Source organism: Labeo rohita, chromosome 17 (genome assembly GCF_022985175.1).
Source record: "Labeo rohita strain BAU-BD-2019 chromosome 17, IGBB_LRoh.1.0, whole genome shotgun sequence".
In the NCBI taxonomy this organism is placed as follows: Eukaryota; Metazoa; Chordata; class Actinopteri; order Cypriniformes; family Cyprinidae; genus Labeo; species Labeo rohita.
In genome coordinates, this window is record NC_066885.1 from 22460748 (window position 1) to 22485655 (window position 24908).

Genomic DNA, 24908 nt, shown 5'->3' on the forward strand with positions numbered 1-24908 from the left:
AATGTACATGCACACAAATGTACATTTGCATCATTAGTGCGAGTGCAGCTTTCACATACACTGCACTCACGCTACACAACCAGACAAACTGAACTCTGATGTCAAAAAGACTGCTTAAAGGGACAGTTGACCCAGAAATTAAAATTTTGTCACTGTTTAATCACCCATGTGTTGCTACAAACCTCATGAGATGTTAATGCTGCTATTTTTTAATTTAATGATAACAGGTATACAAAAGGGGCACACAAAAAATAATAATTAGTAGCTTAATTCAACAAGGACACATTAAATTGATCAAAAGCCATAAAGACATTTATAATTTTGCAAATAATTTCTTTTTTAAATAAATGTGGCTCTTTTGAAGTTTCTGTTCATCAAAGAATTCCTAAATGTGTAACGGTTTCCAAAAAATAATTTCAACTATTTTTAACACTGATAATAAGAAATGTTATTTGAGCACCAAATCAGCATATTAAAAAGATTTCTGAAGGATCATGTGACACTGAAGACTGGAGAAAAGGCTGCTGAAAATTCTGCTTTTCTTTCTCAGGAATAAATTATGTTTTAAAATATGGCATTAAAAAATAGGCATTAAAAACTTTACATTTTTCACAGTATCACTGTTTTTGCCATTTTTGATTAAATAAATGCAGCTTTAGTGAGCATAAAAGGCATTAAAAACTTTACATTTTTCACAGTATTAACATTTTTGCCATTTTTGATCAAATAAATACAGCTTTAGTGAGCATAAAAGACATGAAAAACTTTACAGAGACTAAACTTTTGAACAGTAGTGTGCAAGAATGTGGTTTGAGATCCTATTGCTTGATTTTAGGGATGCACATATTGGATTTTTGCCGATATCCGATATGCCGATATTTTTCAACTAATTTTGGCTGATAGCCAACGCCGATACCAATATATTTCCTTTTGTTTGGAAACAACACCTAGTTTTTCCTGTTTGGAAATTATAAGTCAATTATTTTTTCATTTTGGCTAGTTTTTAACAAGAACTTATTTGTTAGAATTAAACAATAATGAAGTTGTTTTATAATGACAGCACATTGAAGCTTTGAAAATAACTGTAAATAAGCGATATCAATCGTTGCATTATTTTTTTTTCTAGAAAAATGCAGTGATAACCCTAACATTTATTTTAAGATGTAACATTTGTAGATGGTCTAAAGCAAAATTCTGAAAATCTTTTAGAGCTCATAATTTGTTTATAAAACTATACTATACATTAATGAATAAATCAGTACATACAACATTATTTAATTTACAAGTGTCATGTTTGTGACTTTTTTTTTGTACATGTAAGCTATAGCTTCTGACTTTTACATCAAAACATACTCAAAATTGTATGGTATCAATTATTGCTTTATTTAATCAGAAGTACAGTCTAAATGTTATTTGTGTATATTACTTTCATTTTATTAGAAGTAGGCCAACAGCGCCCCCTGCTAAATTAAAAAGCCTTACCGAACGGCATTAGGACCCAGGGAAGGCTGCCACTGCTGCCATTGCACGTGCTATTACTGTTTACTCTATTACACACCGAACACGTCATTCTGTATGTGCATTCTCAGATTAAATTCAGCAATCCAAAACAGTGAATCTAATCACCATTCAGGCAAAACTTTGCTTCACGAATGAGCCAAACTGCTGACATGATCTAATCGCTAGCACACCCTAAGCATTTGTTATAAGAGGTATTCCTCTTATAGGCAAGACATATCGGCATCATTTTTCATATCGGGGCGACGCCGATATTTGCATTTAATGCTATTATCGGCCAATTCCAATATTAGTCAGATAATATTGTGCATCCCTACTTGATTTCGAGCAATTTTTGTGGTACTTCTACAGTGTTTTGTTGTTCTTGGAGCTTGATAGCCACTGATTACTGTGTATTTGAATTGTATGTCAAAGAGCAGCGTAAACATTCTGCTAAATGTCTCTTTTTATGTTCTCTGAAACGCAAGTTTGGAACAACATGAGGGTGAACAAATGATGACAGAATTTGCATTTTGGAAGTGAGCTGTCGCTTTAAAGACATCAGGAAACAGACTGAATTCCTTTCTACTACAGATGATCCACAGTTCAGAGAGATTCTGCCCCAGACCTCCACCCCTGACCCCAAACTGTAAGCCATAGTCTTCACCTCAACAGTCGTCTCTTCTTTCTCTCTCAGGTAACCCAGTGTCAGCTGTTGTAACCTGTAACCTCTTTGTCATCCCTGCATTAAGAAAGATGCAGGGGATCCTGGACCCACGGCCCACAATCATCAAAGCCAGGGTGAGTATGACCACTAAAGCACACGTTCTTGAAGTGGTGGATGGTAACTAAGTATTTTTACCTCATTACTCTATGTGAATTTTTCAAGTTGTTTTTTTTTTTATTACATTTCATAAACACTCATTCCATGTTAATTGGATCTGAAGAAATCATCACCTGCTCTGAGACGTGCTTGCGAAGCCCAATTTGTGAACGAGCTGATTCTATTCAATGAACCTGTTGAACTGGATTGCATATTGCAGTTCTTTCACAAATTGGACTGATCCGATAGCAGCTGTTCTCAAGGCAACAACTCACTGAACTTGCTCTGTACTTGTTTCTGAAGCAAATCGATGGTTTGTGTAAGAAAAATATCCATATTTGAAACTGCTTGTGTCTTGTGAGCACCAAGTTTTGTTTACACAGAAGGAAAACCAGTTTCCTCTTGGCTTTTATTGAAATCCTTTGACATTTTTCTTAACAAATGCTAATTTTGTACTTCTAATTCGTGAGCAGTGTTTTGTTTTGCTCTCTCCACTGAGCTTTCACGCTCGTCATTGCATGTGGAGCTCTTTTTATGATAGATGAATGCACTTTATTGGACTACAAAATCTCAACAGCCATTCACTGCCATTCTAAAGCTTGGAAGAGCCAAGACATTTTTTATATAACTCTGACTGCATTCATCTGAATGAAAAATGTCATATACACCTAGGAGCAAATCATGGGGTAATTTTCATTATTGGGTGAACTGTCCCTTTAAGTACATTTTACTTTTGCACTTTTACTCACATAAAATTTATAAGGAGTATACTTCTGGAGTAATGTTTTATTAGGGTATCTGTACTATTACTCCAGTACTTGATTTATGTACTTGGTCTATCACTGTGTTCTTGTGACTTACATTGTGTTTCTGTACTGCTTAGATGTCATAAATATGTGTCCTTTTCTTGCCAGCTGTCCTGTGACGTAAAGTTGGATCCACGTCCTGAATATCATCGCTGTATACTGACATGGCACCACCAGGAACCACTACCCTGGGCACAGAGCACAGGTATACATAATTAGTAATGTATACACTACCAGCCAAAAGTTTTTGAACAGTAAGCCTGCATTTATTTGATCCAAAGTACAGCAAAAACTATTTTTACTATTTAAAATAACTGTTTTCTATTTGAATGAGTTAATGCTGAATTTTAGCATCATTATTCAGAAATCATTCTAATATTCTGATTTGCTTCTCAAAAACATTTTTATGTTAGAAACAGCTGAGTAGAATTTTTTCAGGTTTCTTTGATGAAAAGAAAGTTCAGAAAAACAGCCCCTTGTCATCTAAGATGTGCATGACTTTCTGTCTTCATTCGTGAAGAAATTATGGTTTTTGAGGATAGCTTTTCTGGATCTTTCTCCATATAATGGACTTCATTGGTGCCCCGATTTTTTACTTCTAAAAAGTAGTTTAAATGCAGCTTCTAAGGGCTCTAAACGATCCCAGCCGAGGAAGAAGGGTCTTATATAGCGAAACGATCTGTCATTTTTTCCGGAAAATAAAATTTGTATACTTTTTAAGCACAAAAGCTGGTGTAGCACAGGCTCTGGGATGCGCGTCCATGACGCTACGTACTATTGAATCATGTCGAAAGGTCATGCGGAACTACAGACCCAGGGTTTACAAAGCGAACACACAAAGACTAAGGAAGTGCAAGTAAGTCAAACGCTGTTTACAAACAAAAAGGTACAATGATGTTGGGCGATTCTGAAGTTGTAGGAGAAAATAAGATTTTAGGAGTTTTTCGCCATACTCTACCTTTTTGAGCCGGAGTACACAGATGATGAATTTAGACATGATTCGTAGCATCGTGGACGCGCATCCCAGAGCCTGTGCTACACAAGCTTTTGTGCTTAAAAAGTATACAAATCGTTTTGCTAGATAAGACCCTTCTTCCTCGGCTGGGATTGTTTAGAGCCCTTTAAAGCTGCATTTAAAATTTCAAAATCAGGGCCCCAATGAAGTCCATTATATGGAGAAAAATCCTAAAATACTTTTGTCAGAAACCAAAATTTCTTTATGACTGAAGACAGAGAGACATAAATAGGGATGCACCGAAACGTATCGGCCGAAATGCTTGCGCGTTTTGTCAGTAAAGCCGGTTCTGTAATCAGCGGTAAATGCCATCAGGTGCGTGATTTCACGTTGAGCCGTATATACTACACACAGCCATTGTTCACTGACGAGCTGCGCAAATTCACACTGATAATGAACATGGATTTGCGCAGCTCGTCAGTGAACAACGGCTGTGTGTAGTATATACGGCTCAACGTGAAATCACGCACCTGATGGCATTTACCGCTGATTACAGAACCGGCTTTACTGACAAAACGCGCAAGCATTTCGGCCGATACGTTTCGGTGCATCCCTAGACATAAACATCTTGGATGACAAGGGGGTGAGTAAATTATTTGTAAACTGTTGTTCTGGAAGTGAAGTTCTCATTGAATTTATATAATAATATAATAGCTTTTTCTCTCAGATAAATTCTGATCTTTGGATCTTTCTATTTATCAAGGAATCCTGAAAATAATGTACTCAACAGCAAATCAGCATATTAGAATGATTTCTAAAGGATCATGTGACACTGACGACTGGAGTAATGATGTTGAAAATTTATCTTTGAAATCACAGGACTAAATTACACTTTAAAATATATTCAAATAGAAAGTAGTTATTTTAAATAGTAAAAATATTACAGAATGTTTCTGTTTTTGCTGTACGTTGGATCAAATAAATGCAGGCTTGGTGAGCAGAAGCGACTTCTTTAAAAAACACTAAAAATCTTTTGACTTTTGACTGGTAGTGTATGTCTATATACAGCGTACAGCATATATAGCTTACAAATAACTAACATGATTGTATGCAGAAAGCATATAACACCCGTTTTCGTGCTCTGCTTGACAGGAAACCAAATGAGTAGTCGGCTAATGAGCATGCGCAGTGCCAACGGCCTTCTGATGTTGCCTCCGAAAACAGAGCAATACGTGGAGTTGCACAAGGGTGAAGTCGTGGACGTCATGGTCATAGGACGGCTATGATGTCATCTCAAGGGGACAGACCAAGTACAGAGCAAGAAAGTGGTGCATGTCCACATATCATTACTATTCTGTAATATGCAACGGCACAGCTAGTTTTTATTGATTTGGGAGAAGTTGATCGAGTATAATCAACATTTCGAACCAAGACGAATATGTGAAATTTCTGAAAATACGACTTCGAAGACATCATAGTATTTCAAAGACAGAAAATATACCTTTTAAAGTGAGAATATATATATGAAATATAAGAGATTTATTCTGTAATATATTGTTATAATTATTATGATTATTAATATAATGATGAATATTATCATATTAAGCAACTCTGTTCTCTTTCATTGCAATTGCTTTGTGTGTTCAATGCTAGAACTTATAGATAGCCGTAGCATTTTAATAGACAGCTGTTGGCGCCTGTCACACATACATCGGAAAGCTTATTTTCTCATCGGTAGAAAATGTGTCACTGAGGAATGAAAAGCTCTTCAAGGTGACAGCGGGGATCCCTTTGGATCTTTTCATCGCTCCTCAAAGTGCACCGAGGTGACCCAGCTATCTTTCCCTTTAGTATTATATGCTCCATAAAGACTTCATTATGCTTCATAAAGGGTTTACAAAACCGCTTTGCTTGTCGTTTATCTTGTGAGTCGTGTTTATGTGCGCAGTGCCAAAAGCCAGGGCTGTGGGGGAAGGTCTCGTGGTCGTGACGCCGAGAAAGCAGCGCGCGTCCGCCGGGTAGCACAGACTTTGTGCGAAAACGACCACCGACGGGGGTCCGCGTAAACTCTGTGCTACTTCAGCGCGCCCGGAGGCATGTCCTGTGCTACAGGCTACCTCGGTCTAGAACATACTTCATAGTAAACTGGCCCTCATAGCTCTGCCCTTATTACTCTCTATTTTACCCACTACCCTTACATTTAAACTCGCCCGGCCCAATCCTAGAGGCTGAGCTCCCTGGAAACTTTTATTTGTTTAACTTTGAAGATGAAGACACAGCTTATTTAAGTGCTGACAGCCTTTTTAAACGAATTACATAAAATGTACAGTCAAAAAAATGCAAGAGTGATATTGTACAGACAAGTGACCAGCACTACTGAGGAAATATACTATGGTATTGAAAAGATATTGAAAAACTCTGTACTATAATATCATTTTCTGTAATACTGATCTAATGCGAGAATTAAAATTCTTGATCATTATGTAAAGACGTGGTTCAGTTTCTTTTTTTAAATAAACACTGAAAGCCGATTGACTGGAGTTGTCCATATCTGTCATTTATTTTCATGCACGATCAATGTTTATAAAAATATATCATATTTACATTTATTATTACATATTAATATGTATTTATTTATTTTCTATTCTTTTTATTTTTATTTATTTATTTTTCGGAGCTGTAATTTCAGTGTGCAGACATTATTCTTTCTTTCTTTCTTTCTTTCTTTTTTATCTTGAACCTGAACCAAATTTGGGTTTTCTAGATGTTCACATATTTATTTATTTATTTATTTATTTATCAATAAGAGATATGACTATCTTGAAGTGTTTTCCTTTAAGCATTATTAAAGTTTAATAATTAAAATTCTTGATCATTATGTAAAGACGTGGTTCAGTTTCTTTTTTAAATAAACACTGAAAGCCGATTGACTGGAGTTGTTCATATCTGTCATTTATTTTCATGCATGACCAATGTTTATAAAAATGTATCATATTTACATTTATTATTAACACTATTAAATGTATACTAGTTTTATGTATTTATTTATTTTATATTCTTTTTATTTTTATTTATTCATTTTTTGGAGCTGTAATTTCAGTGTGCAGGCATTATTCGTTCTTTCTTTTTCTTTTCTTTCTTTCTTTCTTTCTTTCTTTCTTTCTTTCTTTCTTTCTTTTTTTTTCTTTCTTTTTTGTCTTGCACCTGAACCAAATTTGAGTTTTCTAGATGTTCACATATTTATTTTTCTATTTATTTACTGATAAGAGATATGACTATCTTGAAATTTAAGTGTTTTCCTTTAAGCATTATTAAAGTTTAAGAATTGAAATTATTGATCATTATGTAAAGATGTGGTTCAGTTTCTTTTTTAAAAAAAATAAACACTGAAAGCTGATTGACTTGAGTTCTCCATATCTGTCATTTATTTTCATGCACGATCAATGTTTATTATATAAAAATATATAATATTCAAATTTTTATTAAATCATATAAAAAAAATACTTAAATATACTAGAAATATAAAGTAATAAACAAAGAAAAGCTCCAAAAAACATATTTTCCAAACAGCACAACATTTTGACCAGTCAGATGTTCAACAGGCACAATTCCTGATGATATTTAGATTTATTATTATTAATTTATTTATTTATTTTTACTATTTTTTAATTTAATTATTTATTTGTATTGGTTTTATTTATTTATTTATTTTTGAGCTGTAGTTTTAATGTGCAGATATTCTTTCTTTTCTTTTCATTTCTTTCTTTTTTTCTTTCTTTCTTTTTTGTCCTGCACCTGAACCAAATTTGGGTCTTCTGGATGTTCACTCGCTTTTATTTATTTATTTAAAAATAATTTATTAGAGATACCGCTCTCTTGAAATGTATTTTCATTTAAGCATGATTAAAGTCCCTCTAATATTACGAAATAATGGAACATCCTTAAAAAAACATGTGTTCTTCTTTGCTATTTAACAATGCAGGAAGCAGTCTGTGACATAAAGCTATGGTTTTCTATTTTAGTTTAGTTTAGTTTAGTTTTTAGTTTATTTGTAACGTTTTGGTTCTACAATACTTGAGAGTGGCTAAAACCTAAAAACTGAAGAAGCCTCAAAAATCTCAAGTCGAAACTGACCGGCTTGTCGTCCTCTCGGCATTCTCAAGGAAAACCACATCTGATTGGACGATGGAGTTTAAGCGTGGTAGATCTGTCCAATCAGAAGCGTCGTCTCATGCGGTTGCCGGAGGCGCTGTTGAGCCGCTCTCCGTCAGTCAGTCAGTCTTTCACACAGTCCCGAGACTCAGGATCCGCAGCGACCCGTCACACAATATGACAACAATCTAATGCGCTATTCTGTGAACAAAACCGCTTGTTTGGGAATATTCATACACTATTTGGACTAAAGGAACGGCATATATAACTGAAGAGGTAAGCTAAGCGACTCTTTAAAGTTGTTTGTCCGTTAAAACGCGGCGTAAGTGTTGTTTGCAACAGGTTGCCTGGGAAAGAAAGCAGCGCTGCACTTCGGGAAGTGGCCAGCTAGCTGTGTTAGCTATGCAAATATATCTAGCAAAACACTGAAACAAACTCTCATTTCTCTGAAGTAAAGCTAAATAAACATCAAAGAGACGGTTTATAGGATTTATAAGTTAAGTGTTCCACTATTTTTGGAGTTTCGAGGGCATACCAAGATCATACAACGGCTGTCTCTCAAAACCCAATGAGCTGCCTACATAGGCAGCATTTTTAGGCATCATAGACGCGTTTATTGCCCCAAAAGTGGCAGCTCACTAGGTCTTGAGACAGTTACCCTGCTGTTTTGGATTAAGTTATTGTGAATGTGAAAGTACATGCCAAAACTAGGGATTCATCCAGCTCCTCACACAACCTGTTGAAACTGCGTGGAAGTTTCTTTGATCGATACACGGACTGCCATTGTTCATCTACCTTCATTACAGCCATTAGGACACAAATGTCGCATTGTTCCCTTCAGGAACCTTCAGAAATCTGATATCAGCGACTCTTCATATTCTCTCTGGAGTGATTGCTGGGATACTATGGATCAAAGCTGACATGGAAAAGGGCGTTATCGTTTTATTTTATGGCTGAATTGCCTTGGGGAAGTGGAGGGGAATGTATTCCACCAGTCAGTCGTTTAAAAGTTGATCATTTTTGCATTATTAATGAACTGAAGAGCGTGTGTCATTCATGAAAATAGTCTCGGATTCTAGACACACTGGTCTGTGTTTACTAGACGTCTTAAAAGTGTTTATGTGCTTATAAAGTGGAGTGTTAAGCGTTCTGGTTTACTTTATCAACCTTCTTTTTGCATATATTTAAAGGACTCTGACAGTTTGATGTGGTAGTAAAAAAGGAAATAAAGCTTGGAGTTTTCAGTGTTGATGTTTTCTTGTGTTTCTAGATGCAGAAGTTCACACACAGTCACTGTAGTACATGCAACGTGCACTTTAAATGTTTATGTATTTCATAACAAACTGTTACCTCACTTTTAGACTTTAATAAATTAAGGACTAATTTTATCTAAATCTAAATTCTGGATTAAATACAAGCTGATCTATTGAAAATAATTTTGACCACAAAAAAAAAAAAAAAAAATTCCTCGGTTTCAGGGTTCCTACATTCCTGGAAAACCTGAAGGTATCGGGGAATTTCAAAAGTGTGATGTTTGCACCTCCAAAAGCCATAGAAATTAATTAAATCAACACAGGTTTTGGAAATTTCAGTAGAATGTTTTGTAGTTGTGCTCTGTCAACAGTATGTCTTTGCATAGAAAAAAGTCTTTAAATCGACTTGAATAATCTTTGGTCAGACAATGTGGGAACACTACAGTACACTACAAAAAAAAATCAAACAAATAAAATGTTTACTAATATACATAATGTAAAAGTCTGTGAGAGTTTCATTCTCAACATTTGATTGTTTTTGTTTTTCTTGTAGATGTTTCTTTTTATATGTCACCGAAAAGTCCGTTCCCAGCATGGTCTGGCTGTGATCCATGTCTTCATTCCATTATTAGGAATACAATTGACAATCTTATCATTTCCTCAGATCACAAGCTGCGAGTCAGCTGGCTGCTCTGTGTTGTTTAAAGATAAGTCTTCGCTGCATGTTGTGATATAATTTAGCTTCAGAGGGGGCCAAAGTTAACCTGTATCAGCTCCGCCACAGATATAACCCTCCCGGCTCATTGTACGTATGTTGAAGTCAAAGATCATTTGATCCATAAAATGAATCAGGGTTGTTGTTGATTATGATGATGATAGTGGTGGGTTATTTATGGCAGTTATGTTTGTTTGGTGCAGGTGTGGAGTTACTGCGCAAATAAAGTATGCTATAACAGACGATAGAGGTTTTTGGCTCTGAATCAGATGGGCTTTCTTTCAAGGAGACGGTATCTGTTTTCAGAGTAGACTGAGAGGTGTTAATGCCAGCACGCTCTAGAATCATATTACCTCACCGCCACGTTCCTTCAGTCCTTCAGACTGATGAAAACTGTTGGCCTGTTGGATATATTGTAGGATAGGTTTGTTGCTGTCATGTGTATTGAGTTTGGAGCTTGTCAATTCCGTTAATTCTTTATCGTCTATTTTTTTTTATCTTAAAATAAATTTTGTACACCATCATTTTTGTTTCTATAACGTGTGAATATATCATGTTCTATAACAAAAACAATCTAAACGCCTTTTTATGATTTTATTTTGATTTCCCGAATCCGCTACTAGCTTATAGCCCGTTAACATTGCCTGCTCTAGATATTTTGTTGCATTGCCTTAAAGGAGTAGTTCACTTTCAGAACAAAAATTAACAGATGATGTACTCACCCCCTTGTCATCCAAGTTGTTCATATCTTTCTTTCTTCAGTCGTAAAGAAAATGTTTTTTGAGGAAAACATTTACTCTCCATATTCCTCTCCATATAATGGACTTCTATGGTACCCCTGAGTTTGAACTTCCGAAATGCAGTTTAAATGCAGCTTCAAAGGGCTCTAAACCAAGGAAATAAGTGTCTTATCTAGTGAAATGATTGGTTATTTTCTAAAAAAAATTACAATTTATAAAGTTTTTAACCTCAAAAGCCTACACTACAAATTTTAACGGGTGAATTTAACTCCCTCAGAGTTACTCCACTAATGGAGTAACTGGTCAACACAATACCAGTGTTCAGGTGAAAATATTAAAAAATAAACCCACAAAACAATACATGTTTACATTTATTTCTTTTTTTAAATTGAAACACATTTAGTGTTCTCAATACATGTTTTTTACATGTTCTCACAAGATCTAAAACATCATAATGTCAAGGCAAATCAATGCAAAGGCACAAAATAAATATTCTTATGTGGTCCATATGTGCTCTTAATGTTTTAAGGTTTATAATGCTTACATTTATCAGCTTTAACAACAGTCTTTGCTTTGTTTTCAGCATGACAAGATGTGTTTCTCTGCTGTTTTCAGCCAAGCAAGATATCCACTCCCACTTGGAGCATTTCAAAAGTGCTCCTGTAAAACTGTAAAACTAAATAACAAAAACATAAAAAACAGGATAATTTCACATCCATTTTTTATAGCATTTTTTTTTTACAATGCAGATTGTATCAATGCAGCTTTACAGAATGAAACAGGGAAATAGTGTGTCAAAATCTAGGCTGCAACAAAGTCAGATTGAGCAGAGGTCTTGTGCCAATGGGTGTGTTGACGAGGTGTTCGCAGGGGATCCGTCTCTGGGGTACTGATCCACCATCTGGACTGGATCCAGGGAACTGCAGTGACCATCTGATCTGGATTCAGTCTGGATCTGGGTGGCTACGGTGACTTCGAAATAAGAACAAAACAGACTAATATTAGCATTGATGCCATTATTTCTTACAATGTAACAAGTACATCATGTGTTCAGGGATGTGTTCCCAGTTTTGGCTGACCTAATTAATGCAGCCTAACAATCCTTTAACGGATTTGAATTATATAAATGTGTAAGTGTATTACATATAAGCCAGGTTAAAGAGATGGCTCTTTAATGTAGATTTAAACTGACAAGATTGAAGGCCAGAGTCAATAATACCCAGAATATCAAAATCAACTGCGGGCGGCAGATCCTTTTCCTATTTAGCTCCCAAACTCTGGAATAATCTACCTCCTACTGTTTGGGAGGCAGACTGTCAGTTTAAATCTAGACAATACAATAAAATACAATTCAAGTTCACCCAAAACTGAAAATTCTGTCATCATTTTGGACCTTCTGTCTTTTAAGAAGAACAAAAAAATATTTTGAATAATCTACAGAAGACATATACTGACATCGTATGGATAACATTGTTCAGGGCATTTTTTTAATCTCCTTTTGTGGTCCAAAAAAGAAAGAAAGGCATATGGCGTTAGAGCAACACAAAGCCAAGGCTAAGTAAATGTTGACTCAATTTTCATTTTTGGGTGACCTACTGCTTCAAGGAAAATCATTTAATTCACTGTAAATGTATGTATATATATTGTAAAAAGAAAGTCAGTCTTACTGGAAAATTAGTCTTTTAACAACAGAAACGAAGTCGTAATTCCAAGTGCGTACTGATCTCTCTCTGCATTGAGGTTGGACTCCTCCTGAATGAATGCACATAAATGGGACAGCACATAAATAAATGGAAGCATACCAAAAACTTACATTTGATACATTTTTTAGAAGGAGATCAGACTTTTTATCATTATTGTTTAATAATCAAAAAATTAAGCATGACAATCAACAATTTTAAAATATGCAGTTGTGGCTTACCCTTGTCTCTGGTATGTGTCCTAACAACAAACAAACAAACGAAAGTTTAGGAGTGCACAACACAGAAATGTCGCTATTAATCAATGTTATGTTATAAAATACATATATTAAATAGGGTAAAACACTTACCCTTAAGTTTCCCTATTAAAAGCGACCTCCGCGTCAGCTCCGCATTGCAATTCAAATCTGTGAGAAACGTTTAGGCGCGAACAGCATAACGTTATAAATATCATCCTAACGTAATATTATCTTACAAAATACATATCGCAACTTAGATAAAACACTTACTTTCAGTGTTTTCCTTGATAAAACTTGTCTCCTCTGCATCGTGAGTGAAAGAAAATATCTCTCTGAGAAAAAGTTTAGGAGTACACAGGACTCTGGTCTGTTCTGCATCGCGAGTGGATATAAATGTCTGAGAGAAAATTTTAGCCACATACAGCACATAAATATCGTTATTAAACGATATTACATTACAAAACACATTAAGATGAAACGCTGTATTTCGCTGTTTTCCGTCCTCATTATGCTCCACCTCGCGAGCAAAGAAAATGGCGTCTGTAAAAAATATTTCATATGGGTGAGGCGCGCACACGAGCAAATGTCCCGGATGTGACTGATAACACTCAACAGTGTTAATAAGGGTAACTCTGCGTATTTACACCGGCCAGAGGGCGCTGTTTACACTAGCTAGTGTTAATCCTCTCAAATTCAACACCACAAGTTTAACTCCTTACTCTAAAAGTCCTTAACACCAGGATTTTAACACTGGAGATTTTGTTGTGTAGGTGTGCGTGACCTCGGTGTTTTCCGGTTTAAGACCGTTAGGGTATGTCGAAAAACTCCCAACTCATTTTCTCCTCCAACTTCAAAATCATCCTACATCGCTGCAGAAGTACCGACCCAGTGTTTACAAACTAGTGCGAACACGCAAAGAAGGTCAAACACCCTTTACAAAAAAAGATAAAACACCGATAAAGCACCATAGATGTCCACTATATGGAGAAAAATCCTGAAATGTTTTCCTCAAAACATATGATTTCTTTACGAATGAAGATAGAAAGACTTGAACTTATTGGTGACAAGGTGGGGTGGGTACATTATTTGTAAATTTCTGTTCTGTAAGCGAACTGCTCCTTTAACTATTGAAATACCTGTATTGGTCAAGCGCTAAAGTTCGTTTCTGGGCTAGTGACAAACACCAGCGTGAAATGTTATCAATATAGTTATGTGTGGAACTAACAAGTAGGCTGATAGTCTGAAGTGTTTCAGCTTCGTACTCAGACGTGTGTGGTGCACTGATGTGGGAAGAGAGGTATGAAAGTGTAGACAGGACATTTTTATCACATGGATGGTGGTACGGGAGCAGACTGGGACCAGTGCCAGCAATGTACAGAACCACTGTGACCCATCCGTGTCCCCTGCGGAATTCTCAATATGCATCGGCTCTGCCGTCCTTATAGACCGCCACGGCTAGGAATTATCAAGCCACAAACTCTCCTAGAGAGCCCATCCAAAATGCCAGGGGGCTACAGTTCTGTCTAGACCTGGATTTTCCTACTAGATTTCAGGAGGCCTGTGAAGGACAATAACAACAAGGCCCCTGAGTGTTCAAACTCATGACCCCTGAAAGCAAAGCATGCAGCTCTCGAATCACTAACTTAAAAACTGTGTAATGTTTGTTTTTATTGATTGTCACTTGGCTAATGCTAGCTGTGAGAAATCCTTATTAATCTCTTGTTTCCATTTGGGGTCTGTCAGATCTCTCAGTCATTGCAGGCTGGTCCAGGTGCAGCAACCAGTCAAGAGTGGATGAGCCACAGATCACCAGCACTGTGTCTAATAGGCTTCCAGTGCTATAAATTGCAACACATCAGCACACTATAAAGCAAGCTAATATTTTAATGCTGTTTTTTTTCTACAGCCAAGCTGGTAGTTGTATATTCTTTTTACTGTTGAGTGAAAATAATATTTTCAATACAAGTTGATAGGTTTTCAGATTGGCTGATGAACTTAAAGGATTAGTTCACTTCCAAAAAATAAAAAAAATATCCTGATAGTTTACTCATCCCCATGTCTTCCAAGATTTTTTTTTCCAAGTTTGTATCTCTCTTTCTTCAGTGGAAAAGAAATTAAGGTTTTTGAGGAAAACATTTCAGGATTTTTCTCCATATAGTGGACGTAAGTGGGAGCAATGCAGTGCAGTTTCAAAGGGCACAATCCCAGCCAAGGAATAAGGGTTTTACAAAAACGGCCTTTACAAAAAGAGTTAAAACATCAATGTCGGATAGGGGTGTAATGGTACACAAATATGACAGTTTGGTACGTAGCTCGGTTTTGATGTCACTGTTCGGTGTGATTTCAGTACAGCAGAGGGGGAAAAAAAAAAAACTATTTTTTTATTAAACAGTGGTTTGCTGAACAAGTTGGTCTTTCTTTTAATATTATTGAATATTTCTTTAAATTCAGTTATAATTAATTTTATTAGTGATAATATTTCACGAAATGTTTAGTCTAGTATCGTTTTTATTTCAGTCTAATATTTCACAAAATGTTCTTCTCTAGAAGAGCTGTGGACACTGATGACATGCTGAGGTAAATAAAACGCTATGTGACGTTTTGTTTAGAAGCTGTTTTATTGATCTTTCCACAGTTGAAACACTAATTGAGTGATTACATGAGGTATGAAATGTTCATTCATGTTTATTTCAAGTTAAAAGTAGTAGTAAAGAGGAAGGAATGATCGCGTTCACTCTCGTTTCGCTCAGCTTGACCCAGTTTAGACTGCATGAGTCTCCGAGGCATTATGGCTCCGACGCGGCCACCGGAGCTGATCATGGCCACTTTAGTCAATGCATGTATACCAGCCATGCTGGTATGAATACGTGTACCGTTACTCCCCTAATGTCGGAAGATTTTGAAGTTGGAGGAGAAAATGAGATGGAGCTTTTCACCCTACCCAAGCTTTTTGAACCAGAGTACACAGATACAGAACTAATCATGTGACCTTTCCAACGTAATTCCATAATGTGTGAATTTGCACATGCACATTGTAGATCTAGTGCAAGACGAGGTTAAAAAGTATATGCTTTTTTTTTTTTTTGGAAAATTATCAAACATTTCGCTTATTCCTCAGCTGTAATCGCATCCTTTAAAGTTGTGTTTGGACCTTCACCTGTTGATCTCTATTGATGTCCACTATATAGAGAAAAATCCTGGAATGCTTTCCTCAACCTTAATTTCTTTTTGAATGAAGAAAGAAAACACATTTACATCTTGAATGACATGGCAGTGAGAAAATTATCAAGAAATTTTTATTCTGGAAGTGAGCTAATTCTTTAATGACTGTAATTAGGCTGGTTAGGGTTGTCTTTTAAAGTTGCAATGCCATGATCCTACAAACTATGAAAACTCCTGTGGTTAGGTCTTCCTCAGAAGTGCTCATTGCAACATTTTGGGAACTTGGGTTTAAAAAAAATATAAAAGTTAGATAAGTCCAGCCTTAAAATAAACCAAAAAAATGCCGTTCCAAACCTGTATCACTGATTTTCTTCTGTGGAACAAAAAAGAAGATATTTCCAAGAACGATACAGTTTTGGTTCCCCTTGACTTCCATTGTATGGACACAGTTACAGTGGAAGGTAGTGAAAAGTGAAACTGGTTGTCAGCATTCTTCAAATTATCTTATTTTGTGTTTCACAGAAGAAAGTAAGTCATACCGGTTTGTAATGACATGGTGGTGACAGAATGTTCTTTTTTTGGGTAGTATATCACTATATAGCCTGTTCACACCAAGATTAATTTTTAATATGAAAATACTGCTCAATAAAAATGTGTACATTTGAATGAATGGCTGTTAATGCATCTCCTCAGACCGACACAAACATGCTTTTACCTTTTTTACCAAACCACTGCTTTTACATTTGTTTTTAGAACTGGATTGCGTTTGTTGTTTTTTTAAAAGGGGTCCGAACAGACAAATCTTATGCGAATGTGTATAGTTGACCTGATGTACTCTCTTTAGTCTTGATAGGTGGAGCCTCAAAGTGTTGTTTTCACACCTGCCGTTCTCTTGGGTAATTTATTTCTAAACGCTTTTGCATGTACATGACTTTCTCAATGTCTTTTATTAAAATTGTGAGTCAAGGGAAAGCAAGTACAATAGTTTACTTATTAATAGCTTTGAAGGTCATATGTTGGTTTTATTTTCTCTTCTGCACTGCAAAGGCCAAGAGTGATTCATCTCGGCGTGCTGATGTTGTCCTTTACATACCATGGTCTTCCCACATATTTCCCTTTCTTTTCCACTCTCTCTTCAGCATTGCTCTCCCTCCTGGTACTAAGTGGTACGTGCACGATTCTTAGGAGCCTGGAATCTGGAATTTTTTTTGTACACAAACACGGGGTGTTGGAATGTTGAGCTGGAGCTTTGGGGAAGATAACGATCCTGCTCTGTTTCTCCTCTACAGTGACAGCCATGGAAGTGTCGGCCTGTCCAGCTTTCCTCTATCCTGCATCATGTCTTTCCAGACATTGCTTTTTCAGTTGTGTGTTAAATTCCAGTTCTCTGATAAGAGAGATTCATATCTGTGGTGTGTCAATTTCACTGTAAAGGTGTGGTAGACCCCAGAGCTTTGATATACTATTGTATAGTTACAAAACCTATTGAGGGTGATGATGGGAAAAGAGCTCTGTTCCCACCCTGTCAGCATTCAGGTACTGTTTTCCATACTTGCCACTCCTCTGGACGAGCCGTTTCATGTCTGTCTGTAACAGGTTCATCCTGTGCAGGGTTGAGGTTGCCAGACCAAGGAAGAAAACCTCCTTCATGTGAATAGTGCATGTTATTCGTAAGAGCTGTGGTATTGCCATGATTGACATTTATTGGGTATTGTTATGATGACTGTATAAATCATCTCCAACAGAACTAGTTAAAATAACTGCTTGTGTAAAGTGAAATATGTATGTATGTTTTTGACAACCTTTGTTTACATTCTCATTTCGTTTGCATTAGCGAAACTACTCTATTACAAAAGCTTGCCAGGAATGTGGCCGGTGAGAGACCGCTGTGTGTGTTGCGTAGTGTGTGTTCACAGCCACAGTATCTGTCAAAACCGTTTCCCCAGGTGGAATGAAAAACAACAGGGTTGTTGACAGAGTGCCCACTAGTGCTCGCGTCCTATTGGCTGGCACGGTGAGGACACACCCACAGCCTCTGGGCCAGCCGTGCTGCACCTGCTCTTGCTAGAAACACCTGCATTTACCACGAATGTTCTCTTCCTAATCTACCTTGCCTCATCCCTGCTCTTCCACACTGGGAAATATTAGCCATCCAATTAGCATTTATCACAGATCAGTCTAATGATTTAGCCAATACAGGCTAAGATTCGGATTTGAGTTGGTAGATCTGATCCTACACCAGTGTAAAGGGGAAGAATCTATTAGTAAGCACCCAGATGTCCCAGAGGCTTAGCGTGCTGGGCCGAGCTGTAGTTGAGTCGTGGCCAGCCTGCGGCTGAATGGAACAGGAGGGTTTGAAGTAGGCTACTTAAGCTCTTGAGCAGCAGATGGTTCGGGGCTCTATTTATATGTTTTTCAGTCTTGAGGCTCTTCACTGCGTGTTGTGTCATCCAGTAGGGGGGAAGGGGAAATATCATTAAGATGGTCCTTGTTGGTGGGAACATGTTTGCGTTCATATGTGTGCATGATCTGTAAAACAACATTAACTAAAGCCTCATTGCACAGCACCAGGGTGCAGAATGACCTTATTGGCTCACCTGTAATTGCCCGGTAAAAGTGCTGCACGTTTTAAATACCTATTTGGACTTTTATATAAAAATATTTCAAATTTAATAACTTTAAAATTAATACATGCTTACAAGAAGTGTGGTTTGCAGAGATGCCTGGACAACAGTGGATGGGTTCCTCTTCTGAAGGTGCACATTTACAGTATGGAGAACCTATTACAATTCAAAAACGATGCAAGACAATTCTGAAAATTAGTGAGGGCACATAGTGAGCTGCTGTGGGAAAAGTGCAAGATCCAAATTGTCCTAAACATTAGACAAGCTTTAAACTAGCTCGTAAACATATAGATAAGGGCGACTTGCCCTGTCAGGTTCTCTGACAGATGTGTGTGCTGACAGATAATGACATGCTTGTGATATTTGTTGTTAGATGTATGAACACAAATTGTGTTTTTATGAGAGAAGTAACAGAGTAATGGAGTAAATTAACTGTAATATAATGAACAATTATGCATTTTATGAGCTCTTCGTGAGTTAGCAGGTGGTGAAAAAAATTAGATATACACGCAACAATGGCTAAAACACAGCTTTTGTTTGGGGTGTTCAGAAAATTCAGAACCTCTAAAGCCCAGGTCAGACTACACAATTTTTTTTGTCGGTTACGGCAGTCACTGTGTCATATTACGTGATTTTGACTCAAAATCTTGTGTTGTGAACAAGATGTCAGACTACATGATGCTACTGGACCATTAACGACGTGCATGCTGTCATCGATACAGCAGGACTAGACGATGCTGTGAGCGTAAACAAACAATACCTAGCAAACACCGTGTTTTGCCCTGTCTTGTCATCAGAAAAGCCCCAAAAAGAAAGAAAGAACCTGACAATGGACACAAATCTGGATTGCATGAAGATGACAGTATGGACTGTCAAAGAGAACTGTGGTAAAATACTTTTTATTTTACCTTTTTTAACTCTGACGCGGTAGTCCCTCATCATAAATGCAGGGGTATTGTTGCCGTAGCTCCACAAACATTTCCTCCATTGTAAAATTTCACCTAGCAGGACCAATACCATTGTGTCTTTTTCGTTTCGGTGTGTTTGAAAGCTTGTACGAAGGTGTTTCTGTCATGTACTTGTGTACGATGAAAAAAAATAAATAAACATGCTATACTTTCTGTGTTCACGTTGTGAAGCATCGCAGACGTGTCCTACTCTATGATACACTAGATGAAACGATCGAATCTCGAGTCCTAACGCCCATTGTCATATACAAATCCCCATGACCCCCTACGACATGCACATTGTGGTAAAATTGGTCTTAAATCATGTCTGAACCGGACTTAACTTATGTAATTTTCCCATGATGGTTATTTCATTTATTTATTTAATTTTTTTAATCCTGTTAATACTTTCCCATTAAAAACATACTACCGTGTATGTAGTCGGCGCTATACAGACATTTATGACTGTTGCGCTTGCATCTTTGGCAGTGTCTCGCACATGAGTGATGTGTTTAAGATGCTGTGGCACAGAATTTAAACTTTTACACACAGGGCTGCTCATTAATGTCAGTTCCAAAACAGTGGACCAATCAGAAGACCATGGAGGCGGGGCAAACGTTGCAGGCTTTTGTTTACAGTAGTAGGTTGGCATGGCAAGTCTTTTTGTTTGACGGCAACATGGCAGAGTAGGCATTCTGGGCTGCACTTTTTTTTTTTTTTTTTTTAACCCAAAATGAGCAGAGGGCAAATGTGGAGCAACGAAGAGGTAAAGTGCATTTTATGAGCTCTTCGTGAGTTAGCAGGTGGTGAAAAAAATTAGATATACACGCAACAATGGCTACGGCAAACACAGCTTTTGTTTGGGGTGTTCAGTGAGTTCCCACACAAAATATACTTAATTCAGTCCAATCAAACAGGTTGTGAACGTATCACTATGCTGTTAAGTTCAGTGTTTTTAGGTTCACTGTCAAAAATGCCAGTGTGAACGCTAAGTGGACCAGGACCAAATGTATTGTTTTCTTTTTTTGGTCCGGAGCAAACAAACCAAGAGAACTGAAGTGTGAATGCACCCTTAGTGATTTTAAGTTCTACTTTAAAAAGCGATTATTGTGTTTTAGAATGTAACGTTTATATTTTATCGCATTTTTGCAGCATAGCCTACGTAGATATTGCAGTTTGCACGTTTTGAAGGACAACATTCGGTAGGATGTGGAATAACATTTTCTAAACAAATGCAGAAAATAATAGGGAGTTAATATGTAGATTCTAATTGTAATTCTTCTGAAGTAAAAATTGCCTTTAACACTTCCAAAATTAGCTTACAGTGCTTTTTTTCAAGACTCGTGAGGTGTGTGGGCCATCAAGTGATAGTTCATGCAAATATTAATGCTATCATCATTTTCTCAGTAAGCCCGTTTTCGCCACTGAGTAACAATTAAAAGAGGTTATTGCAACTTTTAATCTTACAATTCTGACTTTTTTTCAGAAGTATGTGATATAAACTCACAACTGCAAGAAATAAAGTCAGAATTGTGAGATTGAAAACTTGCAATTCTGATTTTTTTCTTACAAATAAGAGTTTATATCTTGCAATTCTGACTTCTTTTCCGGAATTCTGACTTTTTTTTTCTCAGAATTGTGAGTTAAAAACATGCAATTTTTTTTTTTTGACTTTTTTACAGTTCCGTGAAAAACTTGTTAGGGAACACATGACAGACACAGAACGTTAGACATAAAACATCTATATCTCTCTGATATGATCAGACCTGATTTGCTAACGTCACTAATGCCAGATTAAATAGCAAAGGCCAAAAAAAAAGTTTTATGTTGCTGTTTAAAACCATGATGCATTTTCTAAACAAAGATTTTAAACTTTAAATTGGCTCATTTTAAGTGTAAATTTTGGATTCTGGAAAGCACTACACCTTAGTCGTCCATCTAAGCCGCTCTCATGAAAGATAAATGGCTGTTGTCAGTCGGAGGATTGTTTGATTTAGCTCAGTATTGCATATTGTCTCTGGTGTGTTGTAGTGTGCGGCCTAAAGATTGTTCTTATCTGCGGCCAACAGGGTGGAAACCACCTTAATAACGACATCAACATGAGCACCTGAATAATGTAGGGAGTGTGTGGAGCTCACATGGATGTCGGCTATGCTCAAGCTACATCTGTGTGTAGGTGTAAGGCTACAATCCTCTTACCTTTTTATAGGAAAGATTAAATGGATTTTCTCTTGTCGATATCAGCACAGCTGCATCCAAAGAAACAACAGTGGCTTAGAGGTCTTAATGCAATAAATCTCTGTTTACCACAGGCATATTTTTTCAGCACTTGTTCTATTGTCTTAATGTAACCTTGACTTCAGATAACACTAGTAATCAGGTATTGAGGTTGCATGAGAAAGTGTATGCATGCAAACGCTCACAAAAGAGCCCTTATGTTGGTCTGGTCTGCTGAGGAATGTCGTTCCCAGGCTGTTTTGCATTCCTGACTTGTGCATTATGGGATTGTTGCTCCGTCACTGCACAACTATGACCTCAGAGACGTCTGTGTGAATTACAATGCACTTTAGTGTGTATACAGTTTACATAAATCTGCTTTTAATACCTAACCCTAACCTAACCTGAGTGAGAGAGAGAGTGGATTTATAGAAATGCTGATAATAAATATTATTTTATATACAGTATATTATATTGCCTTTTCTTTTACTCTTGTCCAGGACAAATCAGGACAGATTAGCGTTTACTCTACAAATGCATTGTGTTCACCTGCATTTAAGGCCATCTGCTTGTGATCTAATGAGTTGTAAATAAGGTCATGTTGTCACCTGCACTCACAATTTCCCTTTATTTCAGGAGTCAAGAGAGAGACAGACTTTTAGCATTCAGGGGAAGAGGCAGGCGGGTCAGCACTGACGAGAGAGGAGACCCTGCTACAATCTGGAAGGCTTATCCTGGGCTGACTTGCAAACTCGGGTGAGGACCCCCATATAGCTTTTCCCCTCTGTGTGTGTGTGTGTGTCTTCGTGTTTTCCCCCTTGTTTGGTTCTCAGACCTTGGGACCTCCCACCCACAGACAAAGCTGTTGTCACGGCAACGCGTTAGGCAGTCGTGAGGCACAGTAATCTCAGAGCAGTCTTAGGGGAGGAGGGGAAACTGAGGGAGGGCATGGCAGAAGTGAGGGGAGCAGTGCATTAGTGAGGAGTGAAGCTAGACTAAATGAGGGATAGTGTTAAAGATAAGAGAGGTTCTGTATCTGACAGAAGGCTCCGCTGAGGTCAGACTGAGAGGCAGAGCAAAGCAAGAGTTTCCAGGAAACTCCGGTGATTTTCATCTCAGCCATCACTGGTGCTGCAACAACAACTTCTGTAATCAGAACTGCTTTGCTTCCTGCTCTGACAAGATGGGGGCTTAGATGATGCATTTGGGCAGGCTGGAGTTTGAAAGGTTGCTAAATTGCCTTTAACATTCCCAAAATTAGCTTACAGTGCTTTTTTTTTTTTTTTTTTTCAGACTCATGTGAGGTGTGTGGGCCTTCAAGTGATAGTTCACACAAATAAAACATGCAATTCTGGTTATTACAACATTATTAAAGGTTATTACAACATTTAATCTCACAATTCTGAGTTTTTTTTTTCAGAATTGTAATAGAAATTTAAATTAGAAACTTGCAAATGTGAGTTTATATCTTGCTATTCTAACTTATTTTTTTCTGAAATATGTGATATAAACTCACAATTGCGATAAATAAAGTCTGAATTGTGAGATAACTTGCAATTCTGACTTTTTTTCTTGCAAATACGAGTTTATATCTCACAATTCTGGCTTTTTTTCTCAGTATTGTGTGATATAAATTCGCAATTGTGAGTTATAAAGTTATAAAGACTGGTATGTTCTCAGAATTATGTGATATAAACTCACAATTGCGATAAAATGTCTAAAAACGTGAGGTTTTTTTTCAGAATTGTGAGTTAAAAGCTTGCAACTCTGACTTTTTTTTCTCAGAGTTGTAATATAAACTAAATTGCGGGATAACTTGCAATTCTGACTTTTTTTTCTTGCAAATGCGAGTTTATTCTCGCAATTCTGACTTTTTTTCTCAGTAATGTGAGATATAAACTCACAATTGTGAGTTATAAAAACTGGTATGTTCTCAGAATTGTGAGTTTATATCTCATATTCTGACTTAATAACATGCAACTGTGTGTTATATAAACTCGCAATTCTTAGGAAAAACAGTGGGTTTGGATCTCAGTTCTGACTTTATGACTCACAGTTGCAAGTTTATATCTTTATATTTCACCAAAAATGTTTTTTTTTTATGCTTATTTTTGTGGGGTTTTTATGCCTCTTATTGTGATAGGACAGTAGAGATATGACAGAAAAGAGCTGGGAGGAGAGAGGGGAGCGGGATCGGCAAAGGAGCTCGAGACGGGATCGAACTCGGGTCGCCGTGAGCGCAGTTGGGCTATGTGTCGACGCACTATTGGCTATTGGCGCTGACTGTAATTCACAGTTCTAAGAAAACAGTCAGAATAGCGAAATGTAAACTCACATTTGAAAGAAAAAAGTCAGAATTGTAATAGATAAAAAATCGCTACCTTTTTTCTTTTTTATTCAGTGGCGGAAACGGGCTTTCATATTATGTGGTTCCAAACCTGTATGATTTGTAAAAGTGCGCACAAACTTGTGTGCAGTGAAAATTATTCAAAGTAGCCTCTGACACCATGTGATGACATTGTGTGAGGAGACTATTTTATTTTTTTAAAAAATATATGTTTCTATTTAAAACATTTAATTTTGAAATTAAAAAATATTTAAAATATTTATTTATTCACTTTTTTATTTAAAAATATATTTAATCAAAAATTTATATAAAGTGTTTATTAATTTCTCAAAAAATAATTTTTATCTACATGTTTATGGAAAGTCATGGAATAATCTTTATTGGTGGTATCTAAGTGGGTCACAAATTTAATCATAGCATGGGCAGGTTCTCATATTTTGTGCCCACATTAGAAGTAGATAGAGAAGTGAGGAATGAGGAAAGTGGAACGGAGGAGGGGTATATGGAGGAACAAAGGTCATCCTTTATCCTCATTGTGTGCGCACATGTCTTTTCTTTATCCTATGAGATGGGTTTTCCGGGAAGGAGACGCCCATTTTACGTGCTATCACTGTCTCATGCATTATTCAGTGGTAGACCGTTGGCATCTCAAGTCAACAGCAAACACTTCAGTCTTAAATCCTCCTTCTTATTATTACAAGAGCTTCTTCCAGCATCTCCCTCAAACGCAC

General features: G+C 36.9%; 2 protein-coding genes across 9 annotated transcripts in view; both read left to right on the top strand.

The window, feature by feature from the left end:
- gphna (gephyrin a) overlaps positions 1-6621 on the top strand; it is a 115747-nt gene extending 109126 nt beyond the window's left edge. For all 8 annotated transcript variants that reach the window (XM_051133721.1, XM_051133723.1, XM_051133722.1 and 5 more), the window contains 3 exons: positions 2195-2298; positions 3235-3331; positions 5234-6621. In XM_051133721.1, coding sequence (XP_050989678.1) covers positions 2195-2298; positions 3235-3331; positions 5234-5367 — 335 coding nt within the window. In that variant the 3' untranslated portion in view covers positions 5368-6621. The remainder of the gene's footprint in view (positions 1-2194; positions 2299-3234; positions 3332-5233) is intronic.
- Positions 6622-8357: 1736 nt separating this feature from the next.
- pals1a (protein associated with LIN7 1, MAGUK p55 family member a) overlaps positions 8358-24908 on the top strand; it is a 34812-nt gene continuing 18261 nt past the window's right edge. The window contains exons 1-2 of the mRNA XM_051133729.1: positions 8358-8509; positions 22467-22586. The gene's annotated coding sequence lies outside the window, so the exon portion shown is untranslated. The remainder of the gene's footprint in view (positions 8510-22466; positions 22587-24908) is intronic.